General features: G+C 36.7%; 1 protein-coding gene across 2 annotated transcripts in view; it reads left to right on the forward strand.

The window, feature by feature from the left end:
- The window catches only part of HAPLN1 (hyaluronan and proteoglycan link protein 1), a 90283-nt gene that overhangs the window by 44052 nt on the left and 21997 nt on the right, over nucleotides 1-24234 (forward strand). Inside the window, exons 1-2 of one of the 2 annotated variants that reach the window (XM_011996458.1) lie at nucleotides 9061-9107; nucleotides 10865-10990. In XM_011996458.1, coding sequence (XP_011851848.1) covers nucleotide 9107; nucleotides 10865-10990 — 127 coding nt within the window. In that variant the 5' untranslated portion in view covers nucleotides 9061-9106. Of the gene's footprint in view, nucleotides 1-9060; nucleotides 9108-10864; nucleotides 10991-24234 lie in introns of those variants that run through there. The other variant, XM_011996459.1, reaches the window with a different exon arrangement.

Below are 24234 nucleotides of genomic sequence, written 5' to 3' on the forward strand. Positions count from 1 at the left end.
ATCCTGACTATGTCTCTATGTACTTGCCACCCTGTTCTTTTATATTGCTTCCCAACCTCTCTTGAGGGTAACTGCTTTGGGATCTGAAGCTGAGCCTTATTTCTACTTGCCAGGTATAAGATGGATTCTCAATGGATAATTGTTTGAATGACAGCTTCATATGGCACAACACATAATTTAGGCACCCCTGAGATATATAAGGCTGGAATTTCTCTCTTCGGATATGCTCAGATTGTTTACTTGCATATCTGGTGGTTTTTTCCCCTATTGTAATGCCTATCCTTCAAGTCATTGCTCCCATTCTCAAAGGACGTGCTGCTGGTCTCTTCATAGATGTTCATTACCACTAAAAATCATTACTCCTTGGCCTCTTTTCAGTTGCTATCTTCCTCCTCCTTCTGCCCCCTCCTCCTCCCCGCAGTCTGCTTCTCCCTCTTTGTTTTGTTCCTGTTCTTTTCTGTTTGCTTCTCGGCAGTAGGGGGCCTGTTTTTTAAACAATTGCCTGCTGAGAACGCACACTTTTAGAAGTCCATCTCAGATCTACGTTATATTTCCCATGACATTTATATGGTCAGTATTCTCTCAGTATTTGCAGTACTGTGCTCACTAAGACTTATTTTGAGGTGTGCAGTTATTACTAACCTCTGAGGGTGATGACTGGCAGCTGTGTATGTGAGGATTTTCTACAATTTTAAAATAGCAGTTCCTTTCTGAAGTGCATAACGTCACCACTTCCCTTGCTTTCCAGGTTCTGTATTTTTAGGATTACACTTCATCATCCAGATCTAAATGTATCTGTGTATCTGCTAAAGTTAATGAGGTATAAGAGATTATTCAAAGGTCACATTATCCTCAACTGCAGGCACATTATCCTCAACTGTCATTTGTCCAACACTGATGAGAATTTGAGTCTTTTATGTAATTGCTCATGGCACTACCATGGCTTTCTATGAAAATTATGGAAGAGAGAAGCTTAGTTCTTTGTAGCTGCTCATTTCCTCTTAACTTTGTTAGTACTCACCCAGGAACCCTGACACCTCTACACTGCCCTCACTGCTATAATACTTCACAAAACCATGAGCACGTTTGAAATGGAAACAACCTTGGGGAACTTTGTATTGGTAACTGTAATGATGGGAATTTGGAGGCCAGGTTGAAAGGGAGGATCTGTAAGAGAGGTGTGGAGCTGATAATTTTGTAGTATTTAGAATAATGTAAAACCTGAGACTTTTTCTACCCAGCTTCCCTCATTCTTAGGACAATAGTGCCCATATTGTTACGTATTTTGCTCATCTATGATTATTTAGTTCTGAGTCAATGGCAAGCTTTTATACTTACGTGAAAGTTTTAAATGCCATTGTTCTTCGTAAAAGAAAGCTACAAATTATGTAGATATTTTTGAAGTCTTGAGTAGTAGTTTCTAGCTAAGATTCCATGCGTATGAAGAAATTTGGTTAAATGATTTCATGTGTTTTCAGGATGAACAAATTCCTCAGCCAAAGAAGCTGTAAATGAGAATTATTTAGTTTTAAAAGCTTAAAAAACACCTTCAAAGATCACTATAATTTAAAAACCTATTAGGATGAATTATTGAGCTATATCCTGCATCACAAAGCCAATTTGGAAACTCAATTTAATGAGCTTAGTTGTCAATATTTGCTAAATTAATTGGAAGATATTGTATTTTCCCTTTTTTGAGCTGTGTAGACACAGCCCTTTTGGCTAGAACACACTTTGTTACTTATAAACCAATGAACTGAATTCTGATGAGGTCATGTTTTGACGTAGGATGGGGACAAATAGTAAACTTTCTTAAGGATTTTGGAAGATACATGAAAAGAGGCAGCCAACAGAGATGAGGACTGACTGCATGAAGTACATTGGAGAGAACAGACGTTTCTGCTGCTAAAAACTATTAATATATTATTTTTATTTTTATTATGAATTAGTGTAACTAGGTACCACAGTAAATCAATGATCATAAAACTTTTCATTGTATGTAGTCAAAAATCAGAATTGACCCATATTTTAAAATCTTTCTATGCCTTCTCAGAGTCTGGTCATCATTTAAAATATCTGTGAGTTGCCTGATTCTTGTTGTTTATTAACTACTTTAGAATGACACATGGGATGCAATGGTGAGCTTAGTGTTTTTGCAATATGTAGAGAAATTGTTACTGCCACATTTGTGATGGCACCAAAGCTGTCATGTAGATGTTTTGCAGTTGTATTTTTAGATCCAATGTTAATATAATGTTTAACTGACAGCTGTTGAAATTTTGAACTTTTAAAGAGATTAAAAATTGTAATGAAATTGAGTCTTAAAATATTGTTTTGTTGTCTCAATTAGAAACACTTTCAAATGCATTTAGTTGAAACTGATGTAATGATCAATCTCCTACCTATATAACCCTAGTGCTAGAAATCTTATTTTAAAAACTCTTGTTTCAAATTATAAAACCTGTAACTAAGAGGTTTGTATTCATTTAGTTGTGTGCATAAGAGCACAAGAGTCTAAACTCATTTTTATATAACCTACATTTAAAAGCCGTCCTAAAAATTCTAAATTCTAAATTTCCTCCACTGCGCCTGGCCAATTCTAAATTTCCTAAAAATTCTCAATTTTATTTGTACATTATAATATGAAGAGGAGAGTTATTCTATATATTTCAAATGATGTATAGCGTGGGCAAATAAGGAGACCTCCTCTCTACAAAAAGTCAAAAATCATCCTGGTGCAGTGGCACGTGACGGTGGTCCCAGCTATTTGGAGAGCTGAGGTGAAAGAATCACTTGAGCCCAGGAGGTCGAGGTTGCAGTGAGCTGTGATCACACCATTGCACTCCAGCCTTGGTGACAGAGACAGACCTTGTCTCAAATAATTAATTAATTAATTAATTAATTAATTAAAATAAAATGATGTAAAAGAATAATTTTAAATGAAAGTTGTTTTATTTGTTTTTGTCCATTTTTTATTTGTGCTTGATAAGAAACAATGAGATAGCAATCTAAGCTGTTGATAATTCCCAGAACATTCCTTTAGAGTGTTCCAGATAAAATTATACATAATTGGTTACAAGGGGCCTTCTGATCAATTTAAAATGCCTCTGTTTAGGTTCATTCTATTTAAATTCAAATTCACTAGGGAATAAGTCATGTATACCTTTGTAAAGTCCTTAATTTAGTGCCAAATTCTTTGTCAATGTTCAAAATTCATTTACTATTACTGATCATAATAATGAGTCATTTGATTTTACACATTAAGAAAAATATTTTCAAGGTCGAACTTTATGTTATTTAATACAATGCTTTGTTATTGATCAGATTTTTGATCATAGAATCAAGAATGAGTGAATCTATAAAATGATATCTTTCCTATATGAGTATGTCTAACAAGCATATCCATTAAAGAGTATTTATTATAAAGCAAATATACCATGGTAGCATTTAGCATATTAAACCACAAAGAAATTATGAGTTAGCATGAGAAGTGGCAACATTACTTATTTATATTCTGACAGATTTAATTGTCTTTTAAGAATTGTTCATGAGGTAATTTTATTTTTGATGATCTTTATGTACAATGATAGAACAGAGATGTTTTCTACTGCAGCCTATGGAGGATGCATTTTTAATAGCATCACAATGTAATATTCATATTGGTTGTCTAGTTTTTAGTGTTCTTTGGCAAAATTATGATTTTAGGGCATAAAAAATAGGATCAGTTTTTCAGAGATAAACACAGGGGAAGATAAGAGGTTTATTTCCTTTTAATGTCACCATCATCATCAAAATGTATTGCTTAATATTTATTTATTGACTTCCTCTACTATCTGGTTCAGAAACAGGCTATTAATTATGGAACACATGCCCATAAAAACCTATATGAAATCTCATGTAACTGAAAAATTTTTTAGTAGATAGTGAGAATACCTACAGAAACATGCTAAATATTATCTATAGGTATTCTAGACTTTTAGTTACTCAGAGACAAGAAATACGTGATCCCTACATTTATTAATATATCTGTGTACTACTTTCCCCATATATCCTAAATATTTGCTTAAAGGCTGTGGACATGAACATTATAAACACAAAATACGACGTGTGCTTTTGCTCAGATAGGACTTTTATATTTGTTTTAGAAAATCAATAAATAAACAAAACAACTGCAGAATCCACTTAAAAAGCTGGTTTTGGAGAAGTCTAACCCCCATCTCAAGGATTATCTAAAGCAGGTTCTAAGGGGCCAGTGAGCAGCCTGAGCAAATGCACTTCGATTAGGTGAAAAGGTGCTGAGTTTGTCTCAAACTCTGTCAATATTCTCTGAGAGAGAGCTAGCAAAGAGCAACAGCCAAAAACAGGAAGTAAATTGAATTGCTACTTAAACAAGCATTATTGATATTATCCCTTTAAAAATCCATGAATTTATTTGCTAATGAGGACAGTCCTAAAATGCAACATAAGTAGAATATACAATCTGATATCTCCAGTAAGAAAAAATTAAATCATAATCGTAACAACTAACATGGAGCTTGAACATTTGGCGTCAACTCTTTTAATTGACAGATAAAAAATACTTGACCTTAAAGCAGTTGAATCACTTATTCAAGGGTCACACAGCTAAAAACGCGTAGATGAAGAAATGAAACTAAATTCTACCTTTCCTCCGTTGTACCCATTGCCGTATTTCCCCAACTCCCCAGGATAGCTCCAATTTACATGTTACTGTTTTCCTAGTATAGTTGTAAGTAGTTATCCTACTTACTCTGTGCCTGGTTCGATGATAAATAATCCTATGACCACATCAAATATCAAATAATGTAATAAATATGAAATATAGGGAAAAGAGAAAAGAATAAATTATGTAAGAGTGGATGAGAAAGATTTGGAGATGATGAATGGATAAATAAAAGCAAGAAAGTAAAACAGAAAAAGCTTAGAAAGAGAATTAAAAATTTGGGGGAAAAACAGGATAGAAATAGGCTGATTTCAAAACATGGAGGAGAAAATGGAATATGAATTATTTGTACATTTAAGAATGCAGGTTTCCGAGTCATGAGGATCCTAGGTTCAGCCTCCCATGTTTTATACGCATGGTACAAATTCATGATTAAGTGAGATTTCTGAGATCTTTAATTAGAAAAGAAACCACAAGTAAATTGTGGAAACATCCACAGCTAAGTGATACTCCAAAAAGCAGTCATTTTAAATGATTTGCTCTAAATCTAAGCAGTTTCTATGCAAGTGGCTAAGGTATACTTGGAGATTCCTTTAGCAGTAACTTCAGGCATTGGCAAGCCTAATAAATATTAAACTGAAATATATGTCCTTATATCACTCAAATATGGTGGTATATATTGCCCCCATAAAAAACTGGGAAGTCTATGGTTGACTTGCTCATTTCTGTTTCTGCCACTGAATCTTTTTCTCCATACCCTGCCAAATCTTCGCAAGAAAAACTTGACATTAAACTCCATAACAAATATTGTGCATAGAGAAGCCATGTTAAGAAGTTCTTGGATCTGAGAATTGTAGTTCAGTATTCATTTTGTTGTGACATTTCATTTCTTCAAACTTAGAGGCAGTGTGCCAAATATTCACCATTTATTATACATTTGCTACTTTTTTATTGCCCTTCCTTTTATTTTTGAGTGACCTTTTCTTCCTCTTAATTGTCCTCTCTTAAAATCTCCTCTATCTTCTTCCTCTTTTCTACTCCATTTCCACCCACTTCCTACCCTTTGATAATTGAGCCCATAAGAGCAGTGTATTGGCTTCAGAGAAGAGCAGTGGGCCCAGCGTGATGCTTTGAGGGACCTGCACTGCCAGTCCTGCTGAAATCATCCAAAGTCCACAGCCAGTGTTAGATATTTCCGAGACCATCAGTAAAATGACAATTATCCTAACCTTACAGGAAATAAACCATGGCAAATAATAGTTTATAATGACAAATATATTGTTTAAATTGTTAACCATTTGTGGATGAGAATCGTTCCGATTATACATTTTTCGCCTTAATTCTTACAAATGTAGCAACAATATAGTTTGTAAAATAAAAGGAAAATACTCAGCCATCTGCCTATTATTTTTAGAAAATGACTAATATGTTATATGCATTCCTTTCCAGTGTTTTAAAGTAATATTTTTAATTACAACACACAAACACACACACACACACACATGCACTGTAGATAAAAAGAAAAATGAGGAAAAGTAGAGAGAGGAAAAATGAACATAAGCATGGCATTATTTCCAAGAATTGGGAAGTCTCAGAAGCTCAAACCCACACCCAGAAGAAGAACGCCCAGTAATCTTAAAAACTTAGACCAGTGGGTCTCAAATTTGAGCAGGCATCAGGATCACTGAGGGGGAAGGAGACTGCTAAATACTGATGGCTGGGCCCCACCCCCAGAGTTTCTGATTCAGTGTATCAGGGGACCAAGAATTTCCATTTTCTAGCAGTTTCCAAGTGCTGCTGCTGCTGCTGGGAAGTGACTCCTGAACTCATTCCAAATAGCAGATTTATGGGAGGATTTCATCTGTCTCTGAGATGGAGATGTCCTTGATTTGCTATTTTTCTTACATTTATCCATAACAATCAATCAAGTTTGAGGCAGTCCTTACCAACTTAATAACAATACCTTAGTATTTGTGATTTGTATACTTGTTCAAGAATACTTTTAAACCAGGGAGACGTTGTCATTATTTCTATTTTGTAGGTGAAGAAATTGAGACCTGATGTACTAGTTGTGAGATCTGGAATAGAGCTCACTTTTCTTCCTTCTGATCTATGATTTTTCCCAGCTTGTCAGGTTGCCAAAGGATCATGCCCAGGGTAAGGAAACAACAGGCTGCCCATGTCCAGACTGAAAGCTCACCACAATGAAAAGGTCTTGGCTGGACATCCAGTCCATGGTATCAGAAAAGCTTTTAAGCTGACTTGGTAGCTTGAACTTTCACAGAACTATGCAATATGACAAGGAAAATTCAAGCTTGCAAGAAGCATTAAACGGGTTGCAAGACTGGCTAGGAGAGAGCCAACAGCACTCATCAGGGGACCTGGGACAATGATAATGGTAGTTGGGAATGCGTCTCTGGGGTCACACTGCCCAGATTACCAGCTCCTTGCTGTACATGCTGCGTACCTCACCACCCTAAGACTCCACTTCTAGAACCGCAAAATGTGTCTAACAACATACTTACCTCAACTGAGTTTTTCTGAGAAATAGCAGTTCAGGAAATACATAGTGTTAGCTCTCAAGGCACATGAAGTAGCACACATGCCTTTCATTTGCTTTTATCTCCACATTACCTAACATGATCATGATAATGATAATGTAGTAGACACTTAAGAAATAGCAGTTGACCATCTTGGTATTAGACTGTTGATATTAGTATGTCTGCATTTCTATCAAACTATTACTCTTTCACATTGGATAAGGTATATTGCTTCCAAATCGTTGTTTGATTATCAAGAAAGCAGGACTGTAAAATTACATTCCTATCATCTGTCTTTGACTATGAACATAGACATTTCAGTTTGGATTCATCTTGTAGCTGGCTGCTTGAGCATCAGGGTTTGTAAGGCTGTGAAAGGAAACCTTCAATATGTGAATTGCAGGTGAACTGAGAGCACTCATTCAGGAGCTGATAATAGCTGGTTGTGTAAAAGTCCCCCAGATTGTCTAAATTTTAGCTCATGTCAAAACATGCAAATTTTTACCTAATATACCTAGACATTGAGAGGAGGCATGATTACAAAATGCAAATAAGTAGGACTCGGATTTATTCACTCACATGACCACCTACTATGCCTGAGCTGTCCTTTTCTACTGGGAGCAGCACACAGACCCCTGGCACAGCCCTTGACTTCAGTGACCTCAGTCTGGTGTGGAGCACCTTGTTTTGTATATCTGATGGCTCAGACACCTGAAGACTGGAACCCTAAAATATACTTTTCTAGTGTCCTGTCTACTGGTGAGATGGTTGTTGTGCTTGCCAGGGTAGCAAAGATAATTTCCATTCTCACCTCCCTGGATTGCATTGATGCCAGCACAGGGTACTCCAAAGTATTCACTGATAGAGGCCTCTAATCACAAACTACTGCACATGTCCAACGTACTTGAATTTTTCAAAGATGGTATGTATCTATCTTTCTGTGTATCTCTGTGTATGTGTGTCTGCATTTCTATCAAACTATTACTCTTTCACATTGGATAAGGTATATTGCTTCCAAATCGTTATTCGATTTGGTTTTATCAAGACTTTGTCACGGTACCAGAGTGTTATAATTAATGAGGCAGGGCAAATCATGTTAAGAAAAATACCACCTGACTGCCTTCTCAATATGTAAGCCTTGGGAAAAATGTGTATGTTCATACATAGCACAAGTCAAAGTTTTAAGATCATAGTAGTTGTAAGTTTAAAAGCTTGAATTTAAAAAGGCAACAAAAGAAATAATAAATTAAATTTGCTTGAAGGCAAATACGGACTTTGCCACTTACTAGATGTGTACCTTCCAGCAAGATTACTGTCTGTATCCTAAGAAATGGAAATATTTGTCTCACGTTATTGTTTTAAGGAATCCACGAGCCATTGCAGACAAAATGCTGCCCATAGTGCTGGCGAGCAGTTGACATTCCATGAAAAGTGTTTTTATCCTTGTTTATTCCCCGTACTCCCTCACAAGCACTCAAGATGTTTGCAATTTTAAATTAGGTTGTTGGATGGTCAGTACTTTAACGCATTGGAATGGACCCTTAGTAGTATAATTTTAAATACTATGGTATGGAATTAAAGGAGATATATAGACAGATGTGTCATATTTTTTTAAATGAATGAAATTCAAGGTGGCTGCAGTGGTAGGATGCACAACTCTAACCTAGTGTGTGTATCATATGCACCTTCCTATAAATTACACTATACATGACCACACTAATGTGAACATTAATTTAGCAAACTCTCCACTTTTGCTCATCTTGACTCCTCATCTAGAATGTCTCCTGTGTTTGATCGTTAAATTATACACCTTCTTTATACCCTCTCCTCCACAGCGCCCCCTTCTCTGATTCCTGTAAACAAGCAGAGAGCACATCACACCTCTAGTACTGTTTGTCTATTGTTTCATATTTGTGTTTACAGTTATCTCAATTATATTCCAAATTCCAAAAGGCCACCTTTATATTTGTTCACCCAAAGCACAATCCTGGGCTGAAAATAGGTAACATCTTAAACTGTAATTTTTTGGACAAAAGTTAGTGACTACAAACCACCACCACTGACAACAACAAAAAAATAAGCATTTCAAAAAAGTCCTTAGAGGAAAAAGAACGTGAACTTCTGAAAATAAGATTAGTAAATCAGGGAGAATTTTGAAGGTAACATTCTTGGTTTCCTGGGCAAAAAAAAAAAAATTTGCAATTTGTTTGCTTATCTACCATCTTCTTTCTGTGATATAATGAAGAAAAAGAAAGGATTTAAAGCACACGTGAAAGACTAAAGCCACCAGCTTCACAGTAGTGCAAATCTTCACAGGGGAAAATGCAGAGATGTGTTTCAGTCTCAGAAGAGACTTGGAGAACTTCTGTGAATAAGTGAATTCGGTTCTGGAGTAGAGGCTCTCCTACAAGGACCTCCAGGAACAGACTCAGAGCTCTTTAATAAGTATTCCAGGCAGTCAGGCTTTCTTGGAAAAAACAAATTAGTGTGAGAAGCCAGTACTGTGCAATTTCAGTTTTAAAAATAGCCAGTATTGTTAAGGCTGCTGTGTGCATGAGAGAAAAAGAAGGTCCTTGTTAATTTTCATGTCGGCTTCCACATTAAAACAGAGAAGCTCCACCGAAATTCTTGCCTGACCAAATACTGCAAAGGTTATAAGGTTCGTATCAGTTAGAATCACTTTTGGTCCTTCCAATGACAAACTTTTGGGTGGGAAGAGGTTATGTCCCCTTTTAAGACATCAGGCTTTCGATAAAGGACAGGCGAGTGATGGCTCTGCCTCTTTCACTTAGGACCAGAGCTGTGCCTCTCTGTCTGTTTCAGGTTTTCATTTGCCTAATTGCCCTGGGAGGCTGGCAGGGACATTCCCTGCAACCGTGGCTCTGCTGACTGCAGAGACCCTACCTGGCACTCTAAGTTGGTGCGTCAGCATTTTAGGTTGAAATGAATGAAAAATCAATCAGGATGACTGCAGTGGTAGCGTGCACAACTCTAACCTAGTTTGTTCATAATTGTCAACTATTCACCATAGACCCAAGCAGTATTTAAGATGGTAAGTGAATCTCTAACAAATGTGCTGCTTCTGCTTAATCGGGCACTTTTTTTTTGTCCTCTTTTCTATTTGGAACGAGCAAGTCTAACCTGCTTAGGAAGCCACATGTAAAATGAATGATGATGTCAAGTTTCATGCAAATATTATCTGCTCTGGCTTCAGATTCGATTTCTAATTAGACCAAGTGATAAATACTCATATAGAGACATAACACATTGCTGTTTTATTAACTTGCGTTGCAAATTCAGAGGCTTAAATGTTTTTAAGGGTCTGTTTATGTTTTTGCCACATCTCTTTGTTACTTGCTGTAATTCTCTGTATCAAAACTACAGTGTTTTAAATTTCTAGATTTACAGTTCTGCAAAGATAGAGTTAAACACTATTTGGACTCTGGCTGCATGATGGTAGCTGGAACTGTTCAAAGCTGCCGTCTTCAGCTCTCAAAGGCAGCTACAGTAACTTTCTGAAAAGATTGGGTTAAATATTTTTACAGACCCATTCTATGATGATAAGGCGGTAATAAGTTGTGCAGTGCAACACTCCAAAGGGCTCCAAATCTCACAAGCCTCTTTGTATGTGATGCTCTCGCAGTGAAGAAGATTCTTTGGGCTATAAAGATGAAGAGTCTACTTCTTCTGGTGCTGATTTCAATCTGCTGGGCTGATCATCTTTCAGACAACTACACTCTGGATCATGACAGAGTTATTCACCTCCAAGGTAAGGAAACACAGCTTCTCTTACCAAAGCCTAATTAATTTCAAGTGACTTAGAGTTGAGATGCTGGGCTAGTGTTTCTTAATTTTAGTTCTGCTGCATTGGCTTTTTCTTTCCCTTTCTGCTAATTGGCAAACGTGTTCCCTCCCTTTTGAGCACTATTGCATTACAGTAGAGTTAAGAATTGGGGACAATTAAAGTTGAGTAGCTTAAGAATGTCCAGCTGCAGTGAGTTGGTGTAATCGTTCAAGGCTGTCAAATGCAGTTGCTATCTTCAAGTAAAATGGAGGGCATAAAGTTCATTTAAATGCAAGTCAGAGAGAGAAAATAGGAAGTAAAACTTAGGATATAAGGTCATTCTGTTACAGTAACTGTTTAATCATTAAGAGAAACAGTATAGATAAAATGAAAATTAGACAAGCTATTGTCCAGGAAAAAAGTACTTTACCCTCTTATAATCTGCTTCAGTAAAGCTTTATGTCCTATAGACCAATACATTGCCCCTCCACATTTCTGTTCAGCGCAGCTGAATCCTAAGCCTGAGAGCTGTAGCAAGATTTGAGGCTGCAGTACAATGCAGCTATTTCCTCAGTCCCAGCTTCAGATGAGGGACATCCTGCATTAAGAAAGCTGAGACTTATGCAATAAGAGGAACAGTTCTCTCCTTGCCCTTGGATGCTGAATAATTAAAAAAGGAATTATAGAACTTAACAGTTTAAGCAGATGATGATAATTTTAGATAAACTCAATCAGGGTACCAGAGGCATGGTAAGTTTGCCAAAAGACATAAAACTCTATCTTCAAGGTCAAAAGCGTAGCCTCAGTAAACTGCATTCACTGTGAAAAGTATGACTTGTGAAGGTCAAATGATAGTGTAAATCTGTCTAGAAGTATTTTCCTGTACGTATTATGACTACCAAAATAGAATTCTGAATTTGTCTATGTCCAGCTATTTTAGACACGTCTCTTTTAGTTGTGTTTGCTTCCAACAGATTTATTTTTTTCTCTGTTGAACTGAGAAAAGAAATTGTAATCATAAATTTTACTCTGCAAGCTGCTGACTCAGCTGTTTCTGTGACATATAGTAGAATCAGAGCTGTTTCCCAAAGACCATATGATATTCACACGTAGAAATTTCTAATAAGGAATAATACCCTTTTACCTTCTAGTGACAGAATTCAATTCAGCCAAAATAGTAATACCTAGTCATTATTAATAATGCCAATTTTATATCCAATGCAATAGAAACTTAAGCCGTGGTTTCAAGTTATTAGATGACAGATACCAAGGGTGTATTATAAACTGTGTACAAACCATTTAATCAAAATTGCACTCAGAGTGTGAGACCAGTATTTTTAAAATGTACTAACATTTGAAAAATTACTCCTATAAGTCATACTTAAGTTATCTCAGGCAGGAAAACTTCCGTTACTCCAGCCTTTCCATTCCCATCTCCTCTGCTGAAATTTAGTGCAAAGGGATTTCTGACCCTGAATATCGGGATCATCCAGATTGTTTGCATACACTGTCCACATTTTTAAAAAGGCTTGATAGTCCACTTCATTTTAATTGTAAATTCATATTCTTAGAAAGTGCAGGCTTGCCTCGAAGAGTTGCTAAAGAGCTTTCAAGTAATAGAACTGTATTTGGCTTATGGAAATTTAATGCTGAAATGTGATTTGAGTCATAGGATTATGATATTATGCCCATAAACCAAATACTTGTTCTCATTACTTTTTTCCCAACAATTTTTTATGATAGCATTCAGATTGAATTTTCAAATCCCATAGTTCTTCAGAGAAACTGCTTCCAAGTGACCTTCCGTAATTCCAGTTGTCTTTTACAATGCAAAAATACATCAGATAGCACAAGAATCAACAAAGTAGATTACTTACTTGCTTCGTTGCTTACTTGAAATACTGCATATTTTCTTGTATTTAAAACTTTTATTTATCCAACATAGCCCAGAAGGAATTTTAGGGAGCTGAAATCCTCACGAATTTTTTGAAGAATTTAGTCAGATGATTAAATTAGCTATCTCAATCTCAGATTCTTGAATGGTGCTGATAAGCAGTATGAGCTGCTGTTAGTGACAGAAAATAGTTGAAAATTCACGTTACTGTAAAAACATCTTTACTCTCTCCTGTTTTTGATTAAATTTCTATTTTATAGATACCCAGTTCCCAAGGTCTGAACAATATTGGGATAATAGTGCAAATCATCCTCAAATTCTTCTTGGCTGCCTTGATACAGATGCTCAACATTTTAATGATACATTTTTGAGTTCCACGTGTATGAGTTAGTTAATTATTTTTCTGAAGGCCTCCTCATAATGTTGTTGGGAGAGGTTTTATAGATATATAGACACACAAAAAAAGTTTAATCTGGATATTACAAAGAGAGAGAGAGAGAAACAGAGAGAAGGGAAAAAAAGCAGATGACCAGTAAAGAAAATAGCAAGTGTAGACCCCTATGCAAAGTGTTTCTAGTGAAAAACATTTCTCTGGTAATGAAAAAAATCTCTCCCAGCTTCCCATGGAAAAAGACTTAGCTTTAGATAAAAAGTTCACATGCACTAATCCATTTCCTTTCATTTTTCGTTGAAATAATTTGGTCATACAGGAAAGCAAACTTCATTTGTCCACAAAGTCTACTAAAAATATGCAATCGAGATATTAGCTTGTATATAACATACTGTCCTCAATGTAGGCAATAGTTATCTTCTCAAATACTTCTACAGGAAGAGGGGCCACTGTTAATACCCTCTCTATACTCTAAACTAATGGATTTTGTTCCTCATGTCACAATGTGGCTACTTTACTTTTAAATCCTTTGAAACTTGAGACCATTAAGAAGAGTTTTATATGGAGTATCAAATCACACAGAAAGAATAATATTTACAATATTTGTATCAGGTCCAAAAACTTTGTGTAGCCTTTCAACTACCAGTAGAATTTCAGAGATGAAGAATACACTCTTTAAAACACAACTTTTTAGAAGACATTTATAGATAAGAGAGAAATGTTATGACCATTTGCCCATTAACCAATATACAAAGCAAAATAGATGAACATGTAACTGCTTGACTTTATCAAGGTCAGAGTCAGTGCTTCCTGCATCTGGTGTTCAAGCAGATGTCTTCTGATGACAAGTTTGAGTCTTTCCTGTAATGCCACTAGCTAGCTTAGACCTTGGAAAATTTACTTAATCTCTCCAAATCCCAGTTACCTCATCTGTAAAATTGGGCCTAATGCCTGCTTATTCCATAGAGCTTTGTGAGAATTAAATGAGAAAATATGTGGAAAGTGTTTAGTACAGTGCCTGGTTCCCAAGAGCTGATACTTATCCAGGTGGTTGTTATCGTTACGTTTATTGCTTCCTCCCTGTTATGGAAAATTGATTTTTAAATAGAAAACAGACTACAAATACTGGTCAAAAAAAGTCATACTTTTCGAAGTACATTTGTTAACAGAACCATATCATCACCTTAGTTCTAATAACGTAAACATTTTATAAGTTCTTTTCTTTGCCTTCTTTAATTTCACAATTTAAAATTTCCCCATTCATATTATTTTTATTTTTATTTTTATTTTTTGAGATGGAGTCTTGCTCTCTTACCCAGGCTGGAGTACAATGGCTCAATCTTGGCTTACTGCAATCTCCGCCTCCCAGGTTCAAGCAACTCTGAGACTTCAGCCTCCTAAGTAGCTGGGATTACAGGTGCCTGCCACCAAGCCCTGCTAAGTTTTGTATTTTCAGTAGTGACGGGGTTTTGCAATGTTGACCAGCTGGTAACTCCTGACCTCAGGTGATCAGCCCACTTCAGCCTCTCAAAGTGTTAGAATTACAGGCGTGAGCCACCGTGCCTAGGCTCCCCAGTCACATTAAACATTATCTGACCATTTTTACTTTCCTGGTAGAAACTAAAGCTTTCCAAACATAAATAATATTTTCCCTTAATGTACTTACTATGTGAGCACAGATCCACTACTTTAAATTTTTGTAAGGAAGAACAAGAGGAAATCCCAGAAATGAAAACTGTGTCCTTCTATTTAATAAGTAAAAGTAATGGTCACTTTTGTCAACAAATAAAACAAGTAGGTTTGCTTAAAGAAGAAATTGCCAGAAGCTTGTGTCTGTAACTAGAAAAAAATAATGTCTATCCAGAACCACTGGCAGAAGTGCACACTCCTCTCACAGCTTCACTGTTCCTCCTCCTGCTGTGTGTCCTGAACCTGCCTCCCCTTCTTCAGATCTGGCTCAGTCCTCACATGGACTTCCTGCTAACATGCCTCCCTCCCTCATCAGATTGTCTCTCAGGTTTATAACTAACTCCAACTATACAGCAGTGCCAGGCACATAGTGGGTGCTTAATATATGTTTGTTGATTAAGTGAGTGAGCAAATAAATGAAGAATGTAATGAGATACTTCTAAATTGTCACTACCATAATGAGCATTTGTTGAATGCTGTGACATCGCTGGCATTTAGCAGCACATGACACATTGTGTGCACTTAATGAACATTAGCTAGATGACTGCTTTCACTCCATAATATTGGCATCAGCTATATCATAGTTCACACAATTTAAGAACTTAAAAGGACTTTGGTGGAGATGGTCTAGACCAATCCTCCAATTCACGAATGAAGAAATCAAGATTCAGAGCTTTGCATTGCTTGTCCCAGGCTACCTGGCTGATAAAAGTCTATTTATCTGGCTAACCCCATCCTTTTTGTCAAATCTGGGCTCATTTCTCACCTTTTTAATGAAGTCATCCTGACTACTGCAATCTGTCACCCGCTGGTATCCTAATCTCTCTCACCCTTCTTTTCTTTCTCTCTGTAGCAATGGCTGTATACTCTACTTATTTTTATGTAATTGTTTGTCATCTGTCTCTACCACAAGAATATTGAACAGCTTTGCAAAGGCAGGAATCTTTGTCTGATGTATCCCAGTCACATAAACCCAATAACTGGCACATAGTAGGTGATCAATACATGTTTGCTAAATAAATCCAGGACCAAAATCCAGTTATTTTTTCTAATCAAGTTTTGGTTCAGCCTTTCCAAATCCCAGGAAAATATTTTCTTTTTTTTTTTTTTTTTTTTTTTTTTTTGAGAGGGAGTCTGGCTCTGTCGCCCAGGCTGGAGTGCAGTGGCCGGATCTCAGCTCACTGCAAGCTCTGCCTCCCGGGTTTACGCCATTCTCCTGCCTCAGCTGCCTCAGCCTCCCGAGTAGCTGGGACTACAGGCGCCCGCCACCTCGCCCGCCTAGTTTTTTTTTTTTTTTGTATTTTTTAGTAGAGATGGGGTTTCACCGTGTTAGCCAGGATGGTCTTGATCTCCTGACCTCGTGATCCGCCCGTCTCGGGCTCCCAAAGTGCTGGGATTACAGGCTTGAGCCACCGCGCCCGGCCAGGAAAATATTTTCAATTCATGGAATGAGAAGCAGCAGATGAACAAGAGAATTATGAATTTGGGTAGCAAATTTTGTTTGGTCTTGTGCATGGCTCCCACATAACATGCAGCATCTGATACTCCATTAGAGTCCACCAAAGACAGGTTGCAGCAATCTTCCTCATGCATGTAGGCAGCTTTGAAGAGTATTGGATTTACATTTGATCACTGCACTGCTATCCTGTTCCTTATGTAATAATTGCAGAGTTGGGATTTGGTGGTATAGAATGTATCACAAGGAGGAGGTGAATTTAATAATGTATGATCACAAACCATCTGCACAGCCAAAGTTTTATGGAAGAACTGGATATGTGTTACTCAGTCTTAATTTTCTCTCTCCCACCTAAAACTTATTTGAACTCTCTGAGTCTGTTTGGAAAAGTTAAATCAATTTATTTTTGTCTTTTTGAGGCAGAATATCTTATTTGCAGTCACCAATGCAAAATCTACAAATACCAGGAAAAATTCTGCAAATATTTCATAAATCACAGAGGGAAATATGTGTGTGTGTGTGTGTGTGTGTGTGTGTATATATATATATAGAGAGAGAGAGAGAGAGAGTTAATAATTCTGTCTAAAAACTAATAGCTATAAAACATCAGAGAATTCCATCATGGAATTATAAAAATTAGCACACCATCTATATTAGATAACTAAATCTAAAATTTCTTATCAATTTACTAGAGGGCATGAAATCAAAAATGATAATAAGAACCTACTGCATTAAACATAGACTTGCCATTTGATCAAACTTAGAATATCACCATATTAATGCAATAAATGAGCTTAAAAGTAAAGAACAAAAGTACATATGTAGGAATATACATACATATGTAAAAATACTCATATATTGCACCCATGCATATACACCCATAGACAACTTATTTATTCAACAAATGTGTTAGGCACTTATGTGGAGGCATTAGGAATATGATGACAAAACATACAGTGTCTGCCTTCAACAGCTTATAGTCTAGTGAGAGAGACAGTCATTACTAAGAATAAAGAGTTATTAATCATAGTAACAGAAATATATATTTTCTTACCAACTTTGCTTCTGTCAGTATGCATAATTGCTAGCCCATGTCCTAGTCTTCTTTGCATTTGTGTGTTCTTTTGAGAAAACAGAATTCAGCCGTTTGCTGAACATTGGCCATCTCCATGCAAAACACTGGGTTATTCTCCGTGGAAATATAAACCATCTCTTCAGTGTGCTTACTGACAATATTATCAAGGCAACAAGCAAGCAAGAAAAAATAAAATAAGTGTTAAATGAAGGTGCAAATGTAGAGAAAAGAGTAATTAGTTACCAAACTAAAAGAGCTTACTATTTAGTGAACCATATCCATTAAATGTTTAATCACTTAATAGAGCTGAACTCATAAAATACATCTTAAGAATATTTCTAAACTTGATATTGAAAAATCTAGAATGCTGAATTCTATGTTATTCTGTGAACTATTAAAGCAGTATTGTTCTATAATATTTCCAGGTATAAAAGCTTGTATTGAATAATCTTTGCAGGTAGCAACAAATTCATACTAAACAGACATTGCTTTCCCTGTGTCATCCTTTGTGCTGTAATCAGCATAGTATGTGTGAAGCCAATGATTATTTGGAAACTCTCCCAAATACCAAGAAAACCCCATTAAATAGTAAAGGCTTTCTCTTTGGTTGCAGCTCTGCAAGAACCTTGACTCAGCTAAAGAACTAACTATAGCTTAATGGCTTAGTGTTACAGTGATTTCAACACGATGATGCTCTGATTTTACCAAATATCAATAAATAATAGTTTTAGATTCTTTATTGATTATGTTCTTTATTTTAAGTGGAAAGTGGAAAATTACCATTTTAGAAGAGTCTTTTGGAATACAAACACCAAAATGCTAACAAATTAAAATATTCAATCAAGAAGTTATCACACTAATAGTATCAAGGGGAGAAATGAAATCTTTTTAAAAGAAATATTCTTATTTCCAATGAAAACATTAAAAACATAGGAAATTATTCAAAATAAAATTACTTCAAAAATATTTTGTGGATTTTGTGTTGTCACAGTACACTAGCCCTAGACTTGTCTGCCTTCAAGAATGATTATCAAGTAGTCAGTACAAATGGTACCATTTTAATCTTGGCTTAATTCAACATGTTGGTTACTTGACTTCACTGTTAGTCAGTGACTAATCACCACATCTAAGGTGGGTGGAGTAATTTTTCACATGCTTGGGGATTGTGCTGTGGAGTGTATTGAACAAAATAAGTTAAATAAGAATTCTGCCTACCTTTTCCAAACACTGTCGACTCAAAAGAAAAACAGACATTTTGGATTTGGAAAACCCAGAAAGGCCATAATCCATCAAGTATAAAACTAATGAAGTATGTTAGAACAAGAAGCATTTTACTACAGTCAAGAACGGAGACTCAGTAAAAAAGTAGGAACAAAGAGTCCTATCTTATTTCTAAAGAGGGATTGAAAGTTCAAATTAAAAACGCTTTGAAAATATACCCTTGAAGAGAGGAGATTTCCACTTCTAGCTGAGTCTATTTGAAATGTTGCTTCCCTCCCTGCTTTAGCTTGTTCCTGGAAAGCATTGGAAATTATGTTTGTCTTTTTGGCTCAGAGTTACTGAAGGGTAGAGAAAGAGCAGGTGAAAGGAAAGACATGTAAGTCAAAGATATGTGTAATGTAGCCTTTATACATTACAAGATATATGACACAAATATATTTTCTTTGTAGATGACTATATTTGTTCAGAATGATTTCATGATTATCTATGACTAATAATATTGCTAGCAAAAAATAATGAACACTTTTATACAAGGCTTTTTGTTCTCTTTTTTTTTTCTTTTTGGTTTCTTCAGCACAGAGAGGTAAATTATAAAGTTTTAAATTTTCAAATTTTCTTCTCCAGTATTACATGGGTTATGAACAATTACTTCTTACTTTATCTTGAAAAATGTTGTCAATTATGCTGTCTGACTTTAAATCTGCAAAAATCTGCATATGATTATCTTTATATCCTCATTTTGCTTTGACTTTTATCACAGTCATTAACAAAGGGTCCTAATAGCTTAAAGTATTGAAGCACTGAAAAGCTGATTAGATAGTTAATGCTTCATTTAAATGTTTCTGTATAAACAGAATACCTTATTCTAAAAGATGCATATAGTAACAGCATCTTATAGACTTCCCAGAATATATTAAAATCAAAGTGTGTTCCAAAATAAAGCTTCTTGAACTTCGGCCTTTTTTCTTATAACTCATTATTTGTCTTACGTACATAATTGAATAAATAAATGAAAACAAATGTACATATAAATAATAAATATAAAAGTTCTTTTTGGCAAGGCACAGTGGCTCACATCTATAATCTCAGCACTTTAGGAGGCCAAGGGTAGCAGATCACTTGAGTCAGGAGTTCAAGACCAGCCTGGCCAACATGGTGAAACCCCGTCTCTACTAAAAATTTGAAAATTAGCCAGACCTGGTGTCTCATGCCTGTAGCCCCAGCTGCTTGGGAGGCTGAGGCAGGATAATCACTTGAACCCAGGAGACAGAGATTGCAGAGAGCCAATATTGCACCACTGCACTCCAGCCTGGGTGATAGAGTGGGACTCGGGCTCAAAAAAAAAAAAAAAAAAAAAGTGTTTTTAAGGGAAAAAAGACTGTGAAAGAGCACTGAGGGGGCAGTGAGCTCAATGGCGTTCATTCGCCATTGAGGACTAGTGTGGGAGGTGCTCTCTAAGCAAGGACATCAGCCTGAGATCTGAATAATGAGTGGGAGAAAGTCATATCAAAAACCAGAGGCAGAGCATTCCAGGTAGAAAAAGTAGAAAATGCAAATTCTCTGAGATTGGAATAGGCTATCAGGCCTTGGGCTTTCAAACCAAAAGAAGCCCAAGAGACTGCAGCCCGTCAGAGTGGAGGTTGTGCTTTCAGAGAGTAGGCAGGAGGCAGACCACAGTACTTTATAAGTGGTCCGGAGTACAGAGTTCAGACTTTATTCCAAAATCATTTGAAAATGTTTAAAAGGTTTGAGCAAGGGGTGACACAATATGATTTACATTTATAAAAGTCCATGTGAATAACAGACTACGGGGCGCCAAGAGTAAAGGCGAGGCTACCTTTTAGGAGGATCTTGAGAGTTCAGGTGAGAAATCATGGTGGCAGGGACCAGGATGGTAGCAGTGGAAAAGGATGGAGATGAACCAATTTGAAAAGAAAAAAAAAAGTGAAGGAAGAAATGGCAGCAATTACTGATAGATTGGATGTAGGAATTAAGGGAAACAGACACATCAAGCTCAGCTGCTAGAGTTTGGCATGAACTAAAGAATGGATGATGGAGGCATAAACTAAATTGAGAAAGACTGGGAGAACAGATTTGGGCAAGGGACAGGGGACTCAAGTTAGTTATTTGTCATTCAATATAGGACCAACAGGAAGATGAGTTTACTAGTTTCATGCTCAGGAAGAAGTATAATGCAAGAATGTTTTGGAATCATCAGCACATAAGTGGTATTTATCACTATGGGACCAGATGAGATCACCTGGGGAGGGGGGATATGCAGACAAAGGGAAGAAGACAGACCTGGCATGAGTTTTGAAGACCCTCAATACCAACAGCTAGGATAAAGGAAAATGCAGAGGTCACATATTCACTTCCCAGAGTCTGAACCTTGATCACTGATGTGTGGAATTACTTTTCTCATACGATGTTTTAAAAATTTAACTTAGTTGCAAGCACTTGGATATAGGAGATTTTTGCATTAAAGATGCATTTCTAGCCTCTGTTGAAAAATCCTAAGGCCTGCTATTTTTCAGCTTTCGTCCTCATAGGACAGCATCACTGGGACCCTGTATCTGCTGCCTGTTTAGAACAGGGCCTGCGCTCCCCACAATAGGTACAACCTTTTCCACTCTTTATCATCCTCACCATGCCCAGGTGCTCACTTCACTCCCCTCAGCCTTGCCCACCTGGGCATTTGTGTTTGACTTACCTTTTGTTTTGTTTCAGCACTAAACTTATTACCTGACCCACTGAACTTATTACCTGACCCACTGTAGACTACTGACTCATGTTTGTTAGGTAAAAAAAATCACAGTTCCCTTTTTATCCTCTATTGCCTCTAGGATTGACTCCTGTAATGGTATTATCTTGACGTCTTCTTTACTAAGTGAAGACATTAGCCTTATCAGTGTATACAACCAACAGTGTCATTCTACACATTACAAATTACTTAACCTTACACTTCACCACAAAGTGGAAGTGGTCTGAGCGGAGACAGGTAGAGTTGAGCTCTACGCCTCTACCACATAAAGGCACATTTCCAGTAATTAAGGAGTGGTAGATAATTACAGCCTAATGAAGAAGAATGACTCATGCTAATGTTTTGGTTTCTCCATATCCTTTGAAACAAACCTCTAATATAGTTAAAATCCTGAAGAGTATGTTTAAGAATGTCACTCAACACATTAGTGAAATATTCTAATTTTATTCTAATTTTATTTCGTTTTCTTGTGTTCTTTAATCGTTCTATAATTATGATAACCTGGTTTGTGTTTTCTAGGTCCAAAACATAAAAATTAAATGCTAGTTATTTATCCATAAATCTTTGATAACACAGATAAATTTAAATTCTGAAAATTATTAACCAGAGCAGGCAACTCTAAGTTGACAAAGATACTAAAATTATTTTTACTTCTATAACAAGTTCCATCAGAATTAACAATGGTAACAATAGTAATAAATTAGTATTAACATTTAAAATCACTTACCATGTGTATTTCTCATAAAAAGTTCATTACCTGGGTCATCTCATTAAGTACTCATCACAAGATGGTATAAAGATGGTTAACCAGCCAGGCATGGTGGTTCACACCTGTAATCCCAGCACTTTGGGAGGCCAAGGCAGGCAGATCACCTGAGGTCAGGAGTTCAAGACCAGCCTGGCCAACATGGCGAAACCCCATCTTTACTAACAATACAAAAATTAGCCAGACATGGTGGCAGGTGCCTATAATCCCAGCTACTTGGGAGGCTGAGGCAGGAGAATTGCTTGAACCTGGGAGGCAGAGGTTGCAGTGAGCTGAGATATAAGTTGCAGTGAGCTGAGACCATGCCATTGCACTCCAGCCTAGACAACAACAACGAAACTCTGTATCAAAAAAAAAAAAAAGACGGTTAAACTCCGAAATTGAGAGAGGTTATATAGCTTGTCCCAGGTCACGTGGTTGTTAGGTGGTGAGGATGAGATTAAATGCAGGCAGTGCTCCAAACCCATACATGAACATACAGCAATATCAAAGCCTTTTCATGGCATCTTTTGCATGACACAATAGGTTAAAATGGTCCCCATTTTATTCCATTCAATTTATATAACTAGTTTCAGAAGAAATCACTAAGAAAAAGAAAGTTTGGTCTTGGGCTTTAGAGAAACTTTTCTGACAGGCCACCATTGTAATTCTTAACAGGGGTAAGAGGAGCAAGGAATGGATGGCAGCTGCAAATACATACATTCCACACCCACCCCAAAGACAAACTCTCTGAAACTCCCAAGGAAATAGAGGAAGGGGCAGATAGGATTTGAATGCTATTGATATAGGTAGATATAAATGTAGATATAGATGGATAGATACAGGCACACGTATAGATATAAATGACATAGATATAGATAACAAAGACATGGACATAGGTGGAAAGATAGTGATAAGTTTTGTTTAAAAAGGCTTCTAAAATAGTAGTCCTGAAATGCACTCCTGCCTTGCTAAGAACCATTAGATTAGGCAATCCTCAAGAGTTGATGAGATGTGAACTTCTCAGGTACCAGTACTTTCTAGGAATTGCCTTCTGGAAGAGCACAGTAAAGAAGACAGTGTAGAAGATAGAAGCTGTTCTGTACACCTGGCACACTTTGGACATGTAAATGTTTGCTAGTAAGAGTCAACCTGAGCTGGGCACTCACTGTAGAGCAGGCACCAAGTTAAGTTCTTAATGTGAATTACTTCCTTTAACCCTCATAAGAGCTCAGGGATGAAGATGACTTACTTCCATTTACTGATGAGGAAACTGAGGTACAGAAAAGTTAAGTGACACAATGTAAGGTATAGTCCATATGCTTAACTAATACTCTATAACTGCTGAGAAAAGAAATGAAATAATGAATGTGGAAAGGCAGAAGCCACAAAGAACTTTATCAACAGAACAGAGCTAAACTTCCTCCTCACACTCTACTTCTTCCTGCTAGAAAAAACGATTCAGAAAAGAGAATTAAGAGGAAACAGAATATTTATCAGGATATTAACAGAGTTTCTGGTGTACATCTCAGAACAGTGATTTTTAAACTGTGCTCAGTTGACCTCCTAGAGCTCCTTGGGGCCTCGTGATGCCCATCTCAAGCAGAGAGGCTCACATTTATAAGATTACATGGAAAAGGTTTGTCTTAGATATCCTTTGGTATTGAGCAGTTTCTCATCACATAATCCATTTAGCTCTAAGGAAAGAGAAAATGATGGATTTGGTCAATACCTACAAGAATGCTTCATAGCATATCACATGTGATAATGCATATCTCAACAGGAAGGCAAAACATGCTGTTTGAGAAATTATAAAAACACAATTTAGCTGCAGATTGATAGGAAGGAGCAGAGCATGAAGACTGTACAGTGGGTACAGAGAAGGTAGCCCCTGGCAGGGTTGGGAAATGGGCTGGATGGGAGGAGTACGATCTCGTGGCCTGTGAGACCAAACAGCAGGGTCACGATGATGAAAAACAGCACCAATCACTTTATAT

This window comes from Mandrillus leucophaeus, unplaced genomic scaffold, assembly GCF_000951045.1.
Source record: "Mandrillus leucophaeus isolate KB7577 unplaced genomic scaffold, Mleu.le_1.0 Scaffold515, whole genome shotgun sequence".
NCBI lineage: Eukaryota > Metazoa > Chordata > Mammalia > Primates > Cercopithecidae > Mandrillus > Mandrillus leucophaeus.